Source organism: Etheostoma spectabile, chromosome 9, assembly GCF_008692095.1.
Source record: "Etheostoma spectabile isolate EspeVRDwgs_2016 chromosome 9, UIUC_Espe_1.0, whole genome shotgun sequence".
Taxonomy (NCBI): Eukaryota; Metazoa; Chordata; class Actinopteri; order Perciformes; family Percidae; genus Etheostoma; species Etheostoma spectabile.
Window position 1 is genome coordinate 24,178,300 of NC_045741.1, and position 13,657 is coordinate 24,191,956.

A 13,657-nucleotide genomic window follows, 5' to 3' on the forward strand; every position below is an offset into this window, starting at 1 on the left:
ATGGGGTCTGGGTGTCCTCCCCATTAAAGTTTTGAGCACCAGAGACTTGATTTCTTGCATTCTGATACACTTTAATGCACCTTTATTTAGCCTATGCAAATAAAGACACAGATGACAATTCAAAATATTTCAAAAATATAATGGAAAGTATTTTGTTATTTTTAAGTGGGTGGAAATCCTGGAGCTTTCATAGTGGGTATACTGCCTATCATAGACTGGATGTATAAAATATTTTACAGGTGATATGTAACTTATTTGATTTAATACTTTCAGTGAAATGACTCATAGGGCTTGTAAGCATAGTGTATTTCTCTTGGACCCTTTGGTATGACAAATGCTTGCCACAACCAGCACACTTTCAAGTGTGGGTTGATTGGTCAAGTCACTACGCATCCCTATTAAACCATTTCTGACAAAAAAGTACAAATGAAGGCAAACATGTTTTATGTACATAAATAATCCATAATCCAAACCACATGTAGTACCATTGAATATTGTGACAAAGCAGCCAGTGGCCACAGGACAAAGGTTTATAATATTTGGTACATCAGCTTTACAAATCTCTCCTTTTGACAAAATGCTCCTTCACTCACCTTCTACACCCGTTTTCAAAGTTTTTATATCAGAAATATGGCTTGCTTACAACCAAATTGACCAGACATAACTTGGATGCACCATGCTTTGCAGGTCAAATTAAAATTACTTTAACTGAGTTTTTGTTCATAGCATTTAAAAAGAAAAAAACAGTTTTGACTAAAGTTTGACATAAACCAGTCTGTGATTCACTCAGCCTCCTCTTATGTTGACTATTAGTTGAAATAATTCATAGTTTTAGCTTTTTTTTAAACTCAAAAATTAGGTATGTCATTTAAATGAGGTTTAATGACCATGAAGTTAAAAAGAAAGGGAATTTATTTTTTTAAAGCGCCAAAATCCTCAAATAAAGCGACACAAACAACAAAACAACAGAAAAAGCAAAAAAAAAGAGTTAATTTTCAATTTTGTCCCTGGAAGGACAATGGTAGACAGGAAGACAACACATGGGTTAAAGGGTTCTGAAATGACACTGAATAATTCACAGGCACACTGAATAAGTCAGGTGGTTGATCCAGTCTAGTACCGGGAGAAGAGGAGAACATCCAAGGGCTCTATTAAAGCTCTGAGTGGATGAAAGGAAACAGAATTATTCGCAGTTTCTTTTTAACCAGTTACCAATGTTCTGTAAGCTTCTTTCCAACTATTTGCTAAAAACGAAACAAAGCTTGACACATTACCTGTTCCCCTGTTTAAAAGGTGTGATAGGTAAAGAGATGGTCTTAGGTTGATGAGAGTTGCATTTGTAAGTATTAATGAAGTAAAAGATGGAATGATTTAAGAAAGAAAAACTTTTCCTTTTGGAGATATTTGTGGGTTACACAGTAACTAAGAACTGTTCCATGAGAAACTGCAAGAAGATTCTAGTAAAATGTTAAACTAGTTAATAACTTGTACTCTTAATAAATACAGTTTGGTCATTTCAACTGGACAAATCAAGCATAGACTCTGTGTTATTATAATAATAATAATAATAATAATATCATCACCTTTTGGACTGAGGTCCCCCCTACAGCCTTTGGACTTCATCAGTTACCAACGGATGTTCTAAATGTGTAACTGTTAAATGTTAAAGTGGATATTGTTCCTTGTTTCATGCAACTGAACTGTCAATATTGAGGTCGGCTGAGTCAGCAATCGTACTATTACACGCGTACTACTATCCGGAGTGGAGATGAATGTAACATTACATTACATGTCATTAGCTGACGCTTTTATCCAATATACTATATGCTATATACAGTATGTTAGAGGTTGCACGCCTCTGGAGCAACTAGGGGTAAGTGTCTTGCTCAGTGACACCTTGGTTGATGTATTGCAGTGGGAATTGAACCCTGATCTCCCACACCAAAGGTATGTGTCTTATCAACTCCACCACTGTTTCAACCACTTATCCATTAACGATACTTTTAGCTAATCATTTGAACTGTTTAGTCATCACTCTTAAAGCTACCTGTTTAAAAGTCTCCATTCTCTTGCTAACTGATTCTCACACACTTACTGTACATAACTGCAACATGTAGTGTTTAGGTGTTGCAGTTATTTTTAGTGCGTAACTTTTGGATATTAGTTAACGTCCGTTACATTCAAGCCGTTGCCAAATGAGTTTCAACTCTCTCTGGATGTCTCCGTATGACTACGTTCACAAGACTGTGTCCTCCGAGGACTTTCCCGCGCAGAAAATCAAGTGAAGATAATAACCTCTCCTGAAGAGTCCATCATATTTTTTTTAAACAAATCATAATTTAATTTTTTTTTTTTGGCAGTTTGCAGTTTGGCACAGATGTCATATAAATGTGAAGGAATCTCAATCAGTCTGTCTTCTTCTTCCAAGTAATCACAGCCTCTTGGGAAATGCGGAGTAAAACTACCCCGACACACACTGTTGTCAGACCACAGAGCATGGCCAGGCTGTCCGTCAACGTCAGGGCAGTCCACTCCTTGAAGAGAAGAGCAGAAGCCAGAATCACGGTGGACGTGAATGTTACATAGTATATGGCTTCAAACATGTTGGAGCTGAAACACTCCAGGGCCTTGTTGATGAAGAAGAACTGGATCAGGATGCTGACCGCCAGAGTCCCCAACAAGCCCAGGAAGAGAGCCAGAGCTCGGCTGCTCGACGGCCCTTCTCCAAAGACGTCTTGTGACACCAGGCCAAGTCCTTTGCTGCTCGGGACAGTGAAGCTTCCCAAGAGGGAACATATGGCGACATATACCATGATGTTTGATGTGCCGTGAGCTGGAGCAATCCACACAATGAGAAGGACCAGCAGCAGGACCACCAAGAGGGCGTACACTACAAACACTGCAGGATGAGAAAGGACGTTATCTTCATATACAATGCCATTTTATTGTATAGTTCCAAAAAGTTATTAATTCAGAATAAGTGCTTACTTGGATCACTAAGACAAAAAAGTTGATAGTAACTTTTTACTGGCCTGCTTGCAATTCTACTGTGTACACTCATCTATATTCATTTTGGAGGACACAATATTTACCAGATTAAATTCAATGTAAAAAACAAACAAAATTGATTTTGTCACCTGGGTCCGATAGCCTCTCCTCTAACTCCAGTCTCGATGTAACGGTCTCCGCTTTAGGGGCATGAACGATGAGCACAACAGAGCCACAGCAACACAATACACAGCCCAGCTTTCCCAGGATATTTAAATGCTCCTTCAGGATCCAAGAAGCCAGCACAGCCCTGCATCACACAACAACACCATCTTGTTGCAAAATACGCGAGGCAATTCATAAAGTCCTGAGAGGATTATACAGCGTTCCCATGGCGCTGTCTGCACTCTTACATTTATACAGTGACACAGTGAGAATAAAGCAGTTCATCCTGGTTTAATGTCATGGTGCCTAAGTGATTCATACAGATTGAGAAGTATCATTTTCATATTTAACAAACAGATCAATAATTAACCACATCTGTGGTAACAAACCTGCCTGATCAGCAAATGTCTGCTAGGACTCACATATAAGGACACATCTCTTTGGTACAGAGTATGGATTTTCAGTTTAAAACTAAAGTCTGTTATTTACTTATGTAAACCTGTGTACACACACACTTACACTATATGATGGATGTCAATCTAAAAAAAAGCCATAATTCTCTCTTGGACTTACCCAAATAACACTCCAAGGGCTCCTAGTGGTGTAACTATTACAGCGGGGGCCACATTGTACGCCAGGAAATTCCCAATTTGACCAATAATCACTAATGAGATTCATAAATAGGTGTCAAAACATGTAGCCTTATACAGTCAAATATTGTTTGAAATGTAAGTTTTGGACATTGCCCAAAACGCAGAATGTGATTCTGTTTTTCTCCATCGCTTTGGCACAATTGTTGAATGACTATTAAACTTAGTCAAACTATATGACTATTTAATATTAACATTAGGTCAGTTGTTCACATCACTGTGGTCATTTATAATTGCTTTGGCATAAAATGCACCGAGTAAGCCTATTATTACTCTCAAATGCAACTATACACATGTTCATTGTGTAAATCCCTACATGCACAATAGAGCAACCAACAATCACAATAACTTGCCACACAAATAGATAATATAGATAATAGGTAGATCATAGTAATGTGGTGTTGTTGTGATAGCTGTCAGATGGCTAGACGTAGGCTAGATGTGGAACAATACAACCCCCTTACAACTTAGAGCAACCAAACGCAAACAGGTGACAGGTGAATATATCACAGCAGATGTTCTGGGGGGGGGGCTGCATCGTGCCAATTGCATTGAAGGAGGGATATTAGGTGTGATGCTGATTAAATGTCATGGCCAGACAGAGGAGACTGGATGACCCTTGAGGTTGACACATTTGCAGCAGATTTTCTTATTTCTTGCACATTTTGTACAGCATTCTGATAACGTCGCTGTTGTATATCTTTTTTCTGTAAAGCTTTCTTAGTATTTGCGGTTGGCAGGTGTGTACACACAATGAGAAAGTACAGCCTGTCCCATGGCTGACATCGATACTTTTCAGCTGCCTCCATATACAACGTTAGCAACTGGACAACATACAACACACAACAGTGGGTAACCATCACACTGTCATTGGAGAATTAAGATGTCTCTGCATTTTGACGGTCTTGGTCTAATGATAAAGGCACCTTTTGTTTTGATGACAACAAATTAGTCATTGGTGGATTTGTTTACATTTTCAACATGAGCTGAGTAGTCACCGTTGGCAGGTCACAGAGAGAGATGTGCTGAATGTAACACGTGGTGTGAGGATTGTTGTTGTTTGTGCCAAAGCGACTGAGTCCAGCTGATAGATGGTGCTATACTTACTGGACAGTGTGCCACTCCACCACACCACATCTGTCAGGTACGACCCTCCTAGAGAAAATCCAGTCAACAGTTGAGTCAGTGTGCTTCTGCTGTTATTTATATTTATGGTTTCCACATGTCCATCCGTGTAGATATTCTCAAGGCTTAAAGTTCTCCAGTGCAGTTTTACATTTTTATATTTTTTATTTCATACATGTCACCGTGGTAAAGTTGGTTATATTTGACATAGGAAATTGAACACATTAGAAAAATCTATATGCAGCTTGCCCTTTTGACCAATCCCTGCCAAATCACTTTTGCTGAACTCAACTAACTCATTGCACAAAACCTATTTTTTTCCAAAAACCCATCCTTTGATTTTTTTTATGAAAAAAAAAAGTTATAAATCTATTATGCAGCTTGACCTTTTGACCTATTCATCTCAAAACACTATTGTCGAACTCAGCTAACTCTCTTGCATACAGAGCCCCGAGGTGACATGGGGGGGGGGGGGGGGAAATAAAGGAATTTTTTATTTTATGAAAAAAACACGTACTGGGGACTAACACTTTTGAACAACAAAAAACACTTGGAAAATCTTAGGATGGAGTTTTGGAAAAAAATAAGTTGTGTGCAATGTGTATGAGAGTTAGCTGAGTTCATCAAAAGTGATTTGACATGATTGGTCAAAGGGCAAGCTGAATATAGATTTTTCTAATGTGTCGAATATCCAATAACGTCCAATAGAAAACCAACTTCACCTCGGTCATGTCGGCTACCATTAGGTGCAGGGCAGCATGGGAGGCTTACAGATGGTTAACCCATGGACGAGTTACTGTAAGAGAACCGCTGTATTCTTGTAACAATGTCGGCCTGGTCGCCGTTGTTTCAGTGTTAACGTTACCTCTGTCGCGTGAGCGTAATATTCCCTTTTTTTGAAGCACAAATGTCGACCCATTAATGAAACTTGACACTACTGCTATCACTATTCCAGAAACGGGAAACGAAACACTCCTCGGTTCCGAGTTTCCAGCCATGACTGCGCCTGGTGTTTCTTTAGTTTATCTCACGGTAAAGTTCACAATGACTCAACACTCAGGTTTCGTAGTTTGGACTAGGAAGTGAGAAAGTGCGCATGTGCAATTCTGCAAGCACCCGGCTGCGAGTTTTTACAATTTTTTTTTTTTTTTGCAGACCATAACCAATCCCACTCCACTTGCCTGAACCTGTCCTGAACTTGTCCATAGGGAGTTGGGTTGGGAACCGGAGGGTCACTGGTTCAAGTCCCCGTATGGACCAAAAAGTAGGGATTGGTAGGGGGAGAGATGCCACTTCACCTCCTGGGCACTGCTAGGTGCTGTTGAGCAAGGCACCGTACCCCCCCCAACCTCTCAGGGCGCTGGTTCGGCTATCTCACTCACTCTGACATCTCTCCATTGGTGCATGTATAGATCCTGAGTATGTGTGTGTGTGTGTAGTTCAGGACTGTGTGTGATTACTATCAAAGTGTAGACACAAATTGTGATCCCCCCATTAGGGATCAATAAATAAATTAAAAAATATTTTTAGTAGTAGAAGATGACTTCCCTAATGAATATTCATACCATCCTGCAAAAAAAAAACTCGCCACCTGGCTTCAGAATCCCATCACTTAATTTTAATAAATTATATTAGTCTAGGCCTAATTTCAAAGGCCTTATGAAGATTTCCCATCAATTGCCTTCACATTGCAATGAGATTCAGTCGGATGTATGAACAAGCTGTCTTTGCCTCTGAAATTGCATTCTCACTGATAAAGCCTCCTAAATTACCACAAAATATCCTACAGCTAAGTAAGCTTCACTATCATGTACCCTGAATATTCATCCCAATAAATGAAATGACATCATAAGCCCATTCAAAGGGGACCATATCTAAGCATTGTCTGCTGTTGCTGCAGTGTTCTTATATGAGCTTATTCTTAGGAAAATACACATTAAAAAGGAAATCAGGACCTATACACTGGGATAGAGTAGCCTGCCTTTTACTAGAAATTATTTTGGTGATGACATTTTAATTCTGTCTTCCTCCTAGCCAAGACATAAAAATATCCCTTTGAAAAAAATAAAATAAGGATCCAGTCTGAAATAAACTGTCAAGCATTACACTTTTAGATCTCTCACTGTGCATCTGCCCTGCTGCTGGAGGGTCTTTGAACATCTGTAGATAGATAGTTAGATAGATGGACTTTAAGTTTCTTTTGGCAGATTTGTGGACATGAACACTGTATCTGACGTGTCATAATAGCTTCTTTCTTACCCTTGAATTAAATGTGAATGCCACATGTACATTAAATAAAAAATCAAATCCACATTATACGTCCAAATTATGCAACATTCAGTTTTAAAAGTCTTTTATTCAGTTAAATGTAAGCATTTGGATTGAATGAGGGTATGTAATACATTCTGAAATAAATAACTATAATTAGCCTAATAAATATCTAAAATTAAATGAAACATGTCACTCTGTAGCTAAATAAAACATCGGTGAAATAAACACCGGAGAGGAGACACACCGCCACCTAGCGGACAGTTTACTAGGCCAGACCCGCCTCTCGTAAGTCCCGCCTCGAATTCAGAAGAAGCGCACATTTTATGACCCTGGGCGGTACGAGCGGGCGGAGTAGACTCAGTCGACAACGGATCCAAATTACCTCGCATTGGAAACCTCACGTCAGTGGGCTGTTGGGGTAAAGATCAGACGCATTGAATCTCCCAGTTACGACTACGTAATTTGTTTCCATGCCTCGTGCCCTAGTACGCGACTGTCAATCAACTCCATTATGAACGTCTTGTTAATGCAGCAAAGCAGCTGAGGGGACGAGAATAGCTTGAGAAGAGACGGCAGGTAATTTATAAATTTGTTGTCAAAAATTGACATGCTAAACTCTCCGGAACATTGCTCCTCATTCTGTTCAGTGTCATGTCTCAGAAGCTTGTTCATCGTTGCTTGGAAGATGAGAGCTGGTGCAGCGTTAGCTAGCTAGCTAACGTTGTGTTGTATTGGTATTAGCTGTCTATCAAGCTAGCTAAGTAGTTAGCCTTAGCCGCCAAGCTAATGTGAACATTATCTAGCATTATGTGAAGCGTTATGAGCGTATACTGCTGAGTCAGTCAGTGTTATAACCCGCTGGACTAGTGTCTGTTATCATGTAGCAAAACCAGGTTAGAGCCACGGTATCAAGGTTACCAGAGACTGTGTCCTTGCTAACATTTAATGCTAGGATATTGTCGTTTGTCTTCAAAACGTCTCATTTAACATTATGGAGACATCTTTGACCTAAAACTCTAGCTGTGTAAATGAAGCTGATGCAGGTTTTAGTTTACACGTCGTAATGGTTTTTGGATTAAGAAAAATAACAGGGACAGTCGCATTTGAACTGGTCGATCTAGCTACATAAGTAACTTATACATCGTTTTGTGTAACGTAACGTCCACTGAAACGGTTATGACAAATGTAGCAAGATGTAGATGTTTGCTGTCGAAAAGTTGGTTTGTGTATTAAAAGAGCTGTTATTGAAATGGGAGAGATTCGGTCCTATGCTTTGAAAACTGGCGTTGGGCTTCCCTTTTGTTTACATTTAGGTGATTATATTGATTGGCCATGCGGATTTAACCCCTTCTGTCTAAATGCACCATTTTGATGTAATCTTAGTGTAAGGGTCATCTAAGGTGTTGAACTACGTTTTTATTCATTTCAAAGGAAACTACAAACAGGCCTGGAAAGTAGCATGCTGATGTTCTCCAACCTTACTTTATTATTAAGTCATGGGCAAAAAGCCTGTCCCTCATTGATTAATAGGCGCTTAATACGTTTGAGCTGATTCTCATCCAACTAGTTTGTAACTTTTTTTGAATTTGTCTTGTATTTCAACACAGCCTTACATCTCTTCATCTTGCAGGTTGGCTGCATTTGCAGCCAGGAGAGGGGAGGGGAAGATGCCTTCTCCATCTTTTACCCTCGATGCTCAGCTGAGATTTCATGACAAATGGCTGAAGATAGACTTACAGGTATGTGTATGCTGGATATCATATGGAAATAAAGGTTCTAAAACAACGGCATAGCTCAGTTTCTTTTAGAAGCCGCGTTGTTTCTAATTTGTTGTCAGTCTGACTGTGTTGCATCATGTTGGACAAACTGCTAAACCTCTAAACCTCACTGATTAGTAAATGTGGATCTTGTCCCTTTTTCCAAAACATTTTTTCTACATGCCAGAAAGTGGATGCATATTACACTTGTTAGCTTAATCATCCAACATTTTGCTTCTTTAAAATGATCAGAGTCAAAGAGAGAGTTGAACTGTAGGGGCTACGTTTATTGTAATAACCTGATCATTTAAGACATATCTGTAACCTCTGGCCTGTAAGCTGTATCACGCCTCCTCTTGCACAGATGATTATTGTTTTTCCTGTAATGTGAGAAGAGGTGTAACCTATAATATAAGAGTATGTTGTGTTTGGAAAAAAAACCATGTTGGTTGTAATTATGAGGTATTTTATCTATATCGGATGAATTTGTAGAAGAAAAGGAAACAACACTCTAAATCCAGTCGCTCATTTCCAAATGAGGACTAAAATTGGGCAAGGGTGTCATGTTTTCCTATCGTTAGATCTCTGTCCACTACTGAAGGCAGCTTTAGTGTTATGTGTCTGGTGTCATCTGTGAGCTAACATGTTTTTGACATTTAAGACATTCAAAAGTAAGACCTGGCTTTCCACTTGGGAGTATTGAATGGTGGACCACTATGATGATTACACAGATTTTTACAGCAGATGTATCCTTGAATCAGACGGAACTTAGTGGTAAAGAAGCTATTTTGTACTCTCGTTCCTCACCTATATTTGACATTAGTTTAGTTTTAGTTAGCTTTCTTAACAATGTCCTTCCACAAGCGAAACAGGTGAAATAATCTTTTTCCCAGATGTTTGAAACTATAAAGACTAATGAAATACAGGAAAATAGGAATTTTAAAATGTGATAGTGTGAAAAGAACATTTAAAGGCGATGATATAACAAAAAACAATCTAACCCAAGTTCACTGGTCACACCGGACCCTATTAGCTCCAAATATAATGTCCTCATAATGTAATAATAGCCTGTCTGGGACATACTAATGCAGAACTTAAAAAAGCAAATGAATAAAGATGTGAATACACATTTAACATTTTAAAGTTGACTCTAATAATAAATGTGGTGATTTTCTGTTCTAACTTGCTTTGGCAGCGGGCATTCTCTCCAGAGGGACTGAGTGAGATGTGGAATGAAATGGTAAAAGATGAGGAGATATCATTCAATGGAGAAGAATCAGCTCACCCCGGTATGACAGAGAGATTGCAGCATTTATTTTTCCCTCTATGTTGTTTACAGATTTACACATTGCTGCCATTTGTTTATGTTGGCATGGTACATTTTCACACGCTGTCAAAGGATGATACTGAGCCAGGCCACGGTTGGCATTTTAACCCTGTTGATGGAAGTTGAAGGTTAATGTCTGCATGTCTTTTGATCATTTCAGAGGATTGCACTGACTGCTTTGGAACTCAGAAAAAGGAGGAACCCAATGACAAAGAGAAGAAAGAGGAGGAGGAGACATCAACATCTGTACATCACTCCATCATTGAGACCTGGGACTGGGGGCGGCAGCCAGGTGAGAGTGCTACCTGCACATGGTTTGAGATGTGCCGGGCTACAAAAATCTTGTTGCCTACTACTGCGATGCTGCCCCCTTCTCCTGTTGTGGCTCTTGCTATTTAACGCCTTTCTGTTTCCAAGTAGGGTAAATAATACCATGCTGCCTGACTTGACAGCAGACGGTTTCACAACACTTAAATGTCGACTAGATATAATGATGCTGACCATTTCAACACATTGCCAACCTCTCTGTTTATCAATTTCACGTCTGTCAGGCCCTGCTGATGTGTGCATGGGTTGCTGGCACGTGAGATGTGGAAACTCTGAAATGACAACTTGCAGGTCTGAGTGGTTATTTTTACCCCTCCGAGTGTAATCTTGGTAGGCGTTACAATGTGCTCCAGCACAGGGTAGCATCTCTTACCCAAGGACTGGGTGGGACAGTGTTATGGTGGGGGGAGATAAACATTGGGTCAGAGAGATGTGTTGTGGGGGGAGGGGGGGGGTGCCTAGTGAATTCAGGTTTTTGCTAGTAGCCACTTAGCCGCTCTCTCTTTTTTTAATGGCCGCATTTCCACCTGGTATTAAAATCCAATCTGAGTGATCTCATCACAAGTGGACAGCTCTAAGTACCGGTGTTCCCTCCTGGCAGTAGAACGTGTCTCCAAATGCGTCTTGAATAGACTACTTGTGATCAGATCTTATTTCCCTGCTCTATATGCAAATAAACACATTCATTTCCGCTTGACAAACCGATAGGCTGGTTGTGGTTTGCTTGCGTGCGTGCATACATTTATGTTTTTATGTTCACATTTTTATCATCCATTAGAAATATGTGATGAAAAGCACTGCCCTCAGTCCGTCTGCTGACCAGTGCCGGGACTTGTGTAATAACATCCAAAACACACCATTCACTGTCAGTGGTTTCTGTAAAATGAGAAATACGTTGGATGAGTATGTAGTTCCACTCACAGTTGAGTAGGCGGTCCCTAATGTGGCTCCGGCTGGGATACATACCTGTACACACTGCTATATGAATGCGGCCAAATGTGGCTCAGACTACCTTAGAATTTGGTCCAAGCGATCGGATGTCATTATGTCCTCAATGCGTCCTGGGTGCATTCACACCTGTACTTAGAGCTGTGCACTTGTGATCACCCAGATCGAATTTTACTACCAGGTGTGAATGGGGTCATTGACTGAGCCAGGAAATCTAACTGTTCTCACTGTACAGTGAGTGTAACTGGAACGCTACATAGACGAGTCATTCATGCTTAAAGTTCAAGTTCATACGTCTTGCTTTTGCATTGAAGGGTCCGATAGCTGCAGCAGTTACAGCCAAGAGACCCAGCCTATTGTTTAAATTAGGATGGTTGATCATGGACAGATGACAGATTTGCTCTGATTCTTACTACCCTATAAATTTGGTAGTTCTCTTGTTACTTTTTAGCCATGGGTAATGTATAATAAATAGTTAGAGACTTTGTCTGACTGGAATCCATATCTGCCCTGACAGCTGAACACAGCTGACTGAACTGTGGCTCATACAACCTCCGGCCAGTCTGGCTTACATAGCTTAAGTGGATTTTAGACCTGCTATTTTTTCTCATCTTGTCCTCCCCGCAGCGCTGCTGTACAGACACATCTTAAAGTATTTTCTTTCAAACCAAATCACAGCAAAGGGCTGGTTGTGGTAACTACCAGTGTGGAAAATATCGAATGGGGTGAATTTTCTTTTTTCATTAAACTTGCTTGGGTGTTTCATTAGTTATCGCAATGTATTACCTTCAGACGTACAGTAAATGTGTATTATTTTTTTTTAATCCGTGGTTTATTTAGATTGATAAACAGAAACTTATAAAACCTTCTGTACAGTACATACAATACCTCTAAATACATGGCGCATCATGTGAAGTTTAAAATTAAATTACTAAAAATGTGTCAGTATGTTCACAAAATGTTTTCAGTTTGACATTTTTACTTTATGTTATTGTTAAATTGTTATGTTGCTTGACAAATCAAAATGTGGATTTTTAGGGATCGGTGAAAAATAATACAAGTGTATATAATGTACTTTTGTATAGTGGAGATTGTTTTAGAGGATTCACCCAAAGTGACCTTATTTTTCTTTTAATTATAATTATAATTCATTACATTTATAAACATTTTCCAAGTCTGAAAGCCTTAGTGTAAGAGTTCTGCCAACAGTTAATATATTGCATATACTGCTCACACCTTTTATAATGTATATTTAAAGATAAGTATTGCTGCTAGAAATTAGTTTGAATTGCAGAAGAAAAAAATGTAATAAAAGAAAATTTTTCATTGTTGAAATAATGCCATTATTCTAATAACCCTAACCCTAATAACCCTAACTGATTATCCTTATCCTGTGTGTCCGGGTCCGTTTGCGTGTGTAGATGAGACTGAGTTGAAGGACTGTCTGTTGGTCCTGGTCGACGACCAGCAGAAGCTCTCGGCTCAGATGGCCAAAAGCACCCTGTCTGCCCAACGCCTGCGCCAGCGCCTGGTCATCCTGGAGCGCTACCTCATCTCTCTTAGCCACAGCATGATGGAGGAGAAGTACAAGGTCCACTGGAAGGGGCCTCCCAGCCCCCCACTGCCTGCTGCTGACAATAAGAGGTAAAAAATAATGACGCTAGAGGGCTGGCTCAGTGGTCAGGGCAGTCACCTTACAGCAAGGAGGCCAAGGGTTAGATGAACCAGAGATATTAAATTGCCAGAATGGCTGTGAGTGTGGTTCGTCCTGTGAAGACAGTGGGACTTGTCCAGTCTGTGCCCAGCCTCTCACCCTCTGTGTATCAGAAATAAAGTGCCGGTGCTTGCAAGGTATATTAAAGGTAGTACATCTTAACTTCAACGGCGCCGCAAAGCTCACTAAGCTCCAACACAACACAAATGCTATGTGAGTGCAAAGTCTTGTAATTTATAAAAGCTGTTGAACAAACTATTTAATGTAAAACTATAGAGAAATCTAGGACGGTTTCTTCCTGTTACTGTATGTACCCAAGATACAGGCTGTTCATGTTTGCTTGAGTTAAACCCTACCCTCTCTCTCTCTCTCTCTCTCTCTCTCT

General features: G+C 39.8%; 2 protein-coding genes across 4 annotated transcripts in view; one reads left to right on the top strand and one right to left on the bottom strand.

The window, feature by feature from the left end:
* Window positions 1-296: 296 nt before the first annotated feature.
* nipa1 (NIPA magnesium transporter 1) lies at window positions 297-6,015 on the bottom strand. The gene is made up of 5 exons (XM_032526789.1): window positions 5,794-6,015; window positions 4,911-4,958; window positions 3,727-3,817; window positions 3,138-3,298; window positions 297-2,899 (listed from the first exon to the last, which is right to left on the bottom strand). Exons 1-5 carry the CDS (start codon window positions 5,924-5,926, stop codon window positions 2,406-2,408), a joined length of 927 nt encoding a protein of 308 aa, XP_032382680.1. The 5' UTR covers window positions 5,927-6,015; the 3' UTR covers window positions 297-2,405.
* Window positions 6,016-7,551: 1,536 nt separating this feature from the next.
* Window positions 7,552-13,657, top strand: part of herc2 (HECT and RLD domain containing E3 ubiquitin protein ligase 2) — a 47,372-nt gene continuing 41,266 nt past the window's right edge. For 2 of the 3 annotated variants that reach the window (XM_032526671.1, XM_032526673.1), the window contains exons 1-5: window positions 7,552-7,775; window positions 8,830-8,938; window positions 10,152-10,245; window positions 10,444-10,575; window positions 12,980-13,202. In XM_032526671.1, coding sequence (XP_032382562.1) covers window positions 8,867-8,938; window positions 10,152-10,245; window positions 10,444-10,575; window positions 12,980-13,202 — 521 coding nt within the window. In that variant the 5' untranslated portion in view covers window positions 7,552-7,775; window positions 8,830-8,866. Of the gene's footprint in view, window positions 7,776-8,829; window positions 8,939-10,151; window positions 10,246-10,443; window positions 10,576-12,979; window positions 13,203-13,657 lie in introns of those variants that run through there. The other variant, XM_032526672.1, reaches the window with a different exon arrangement.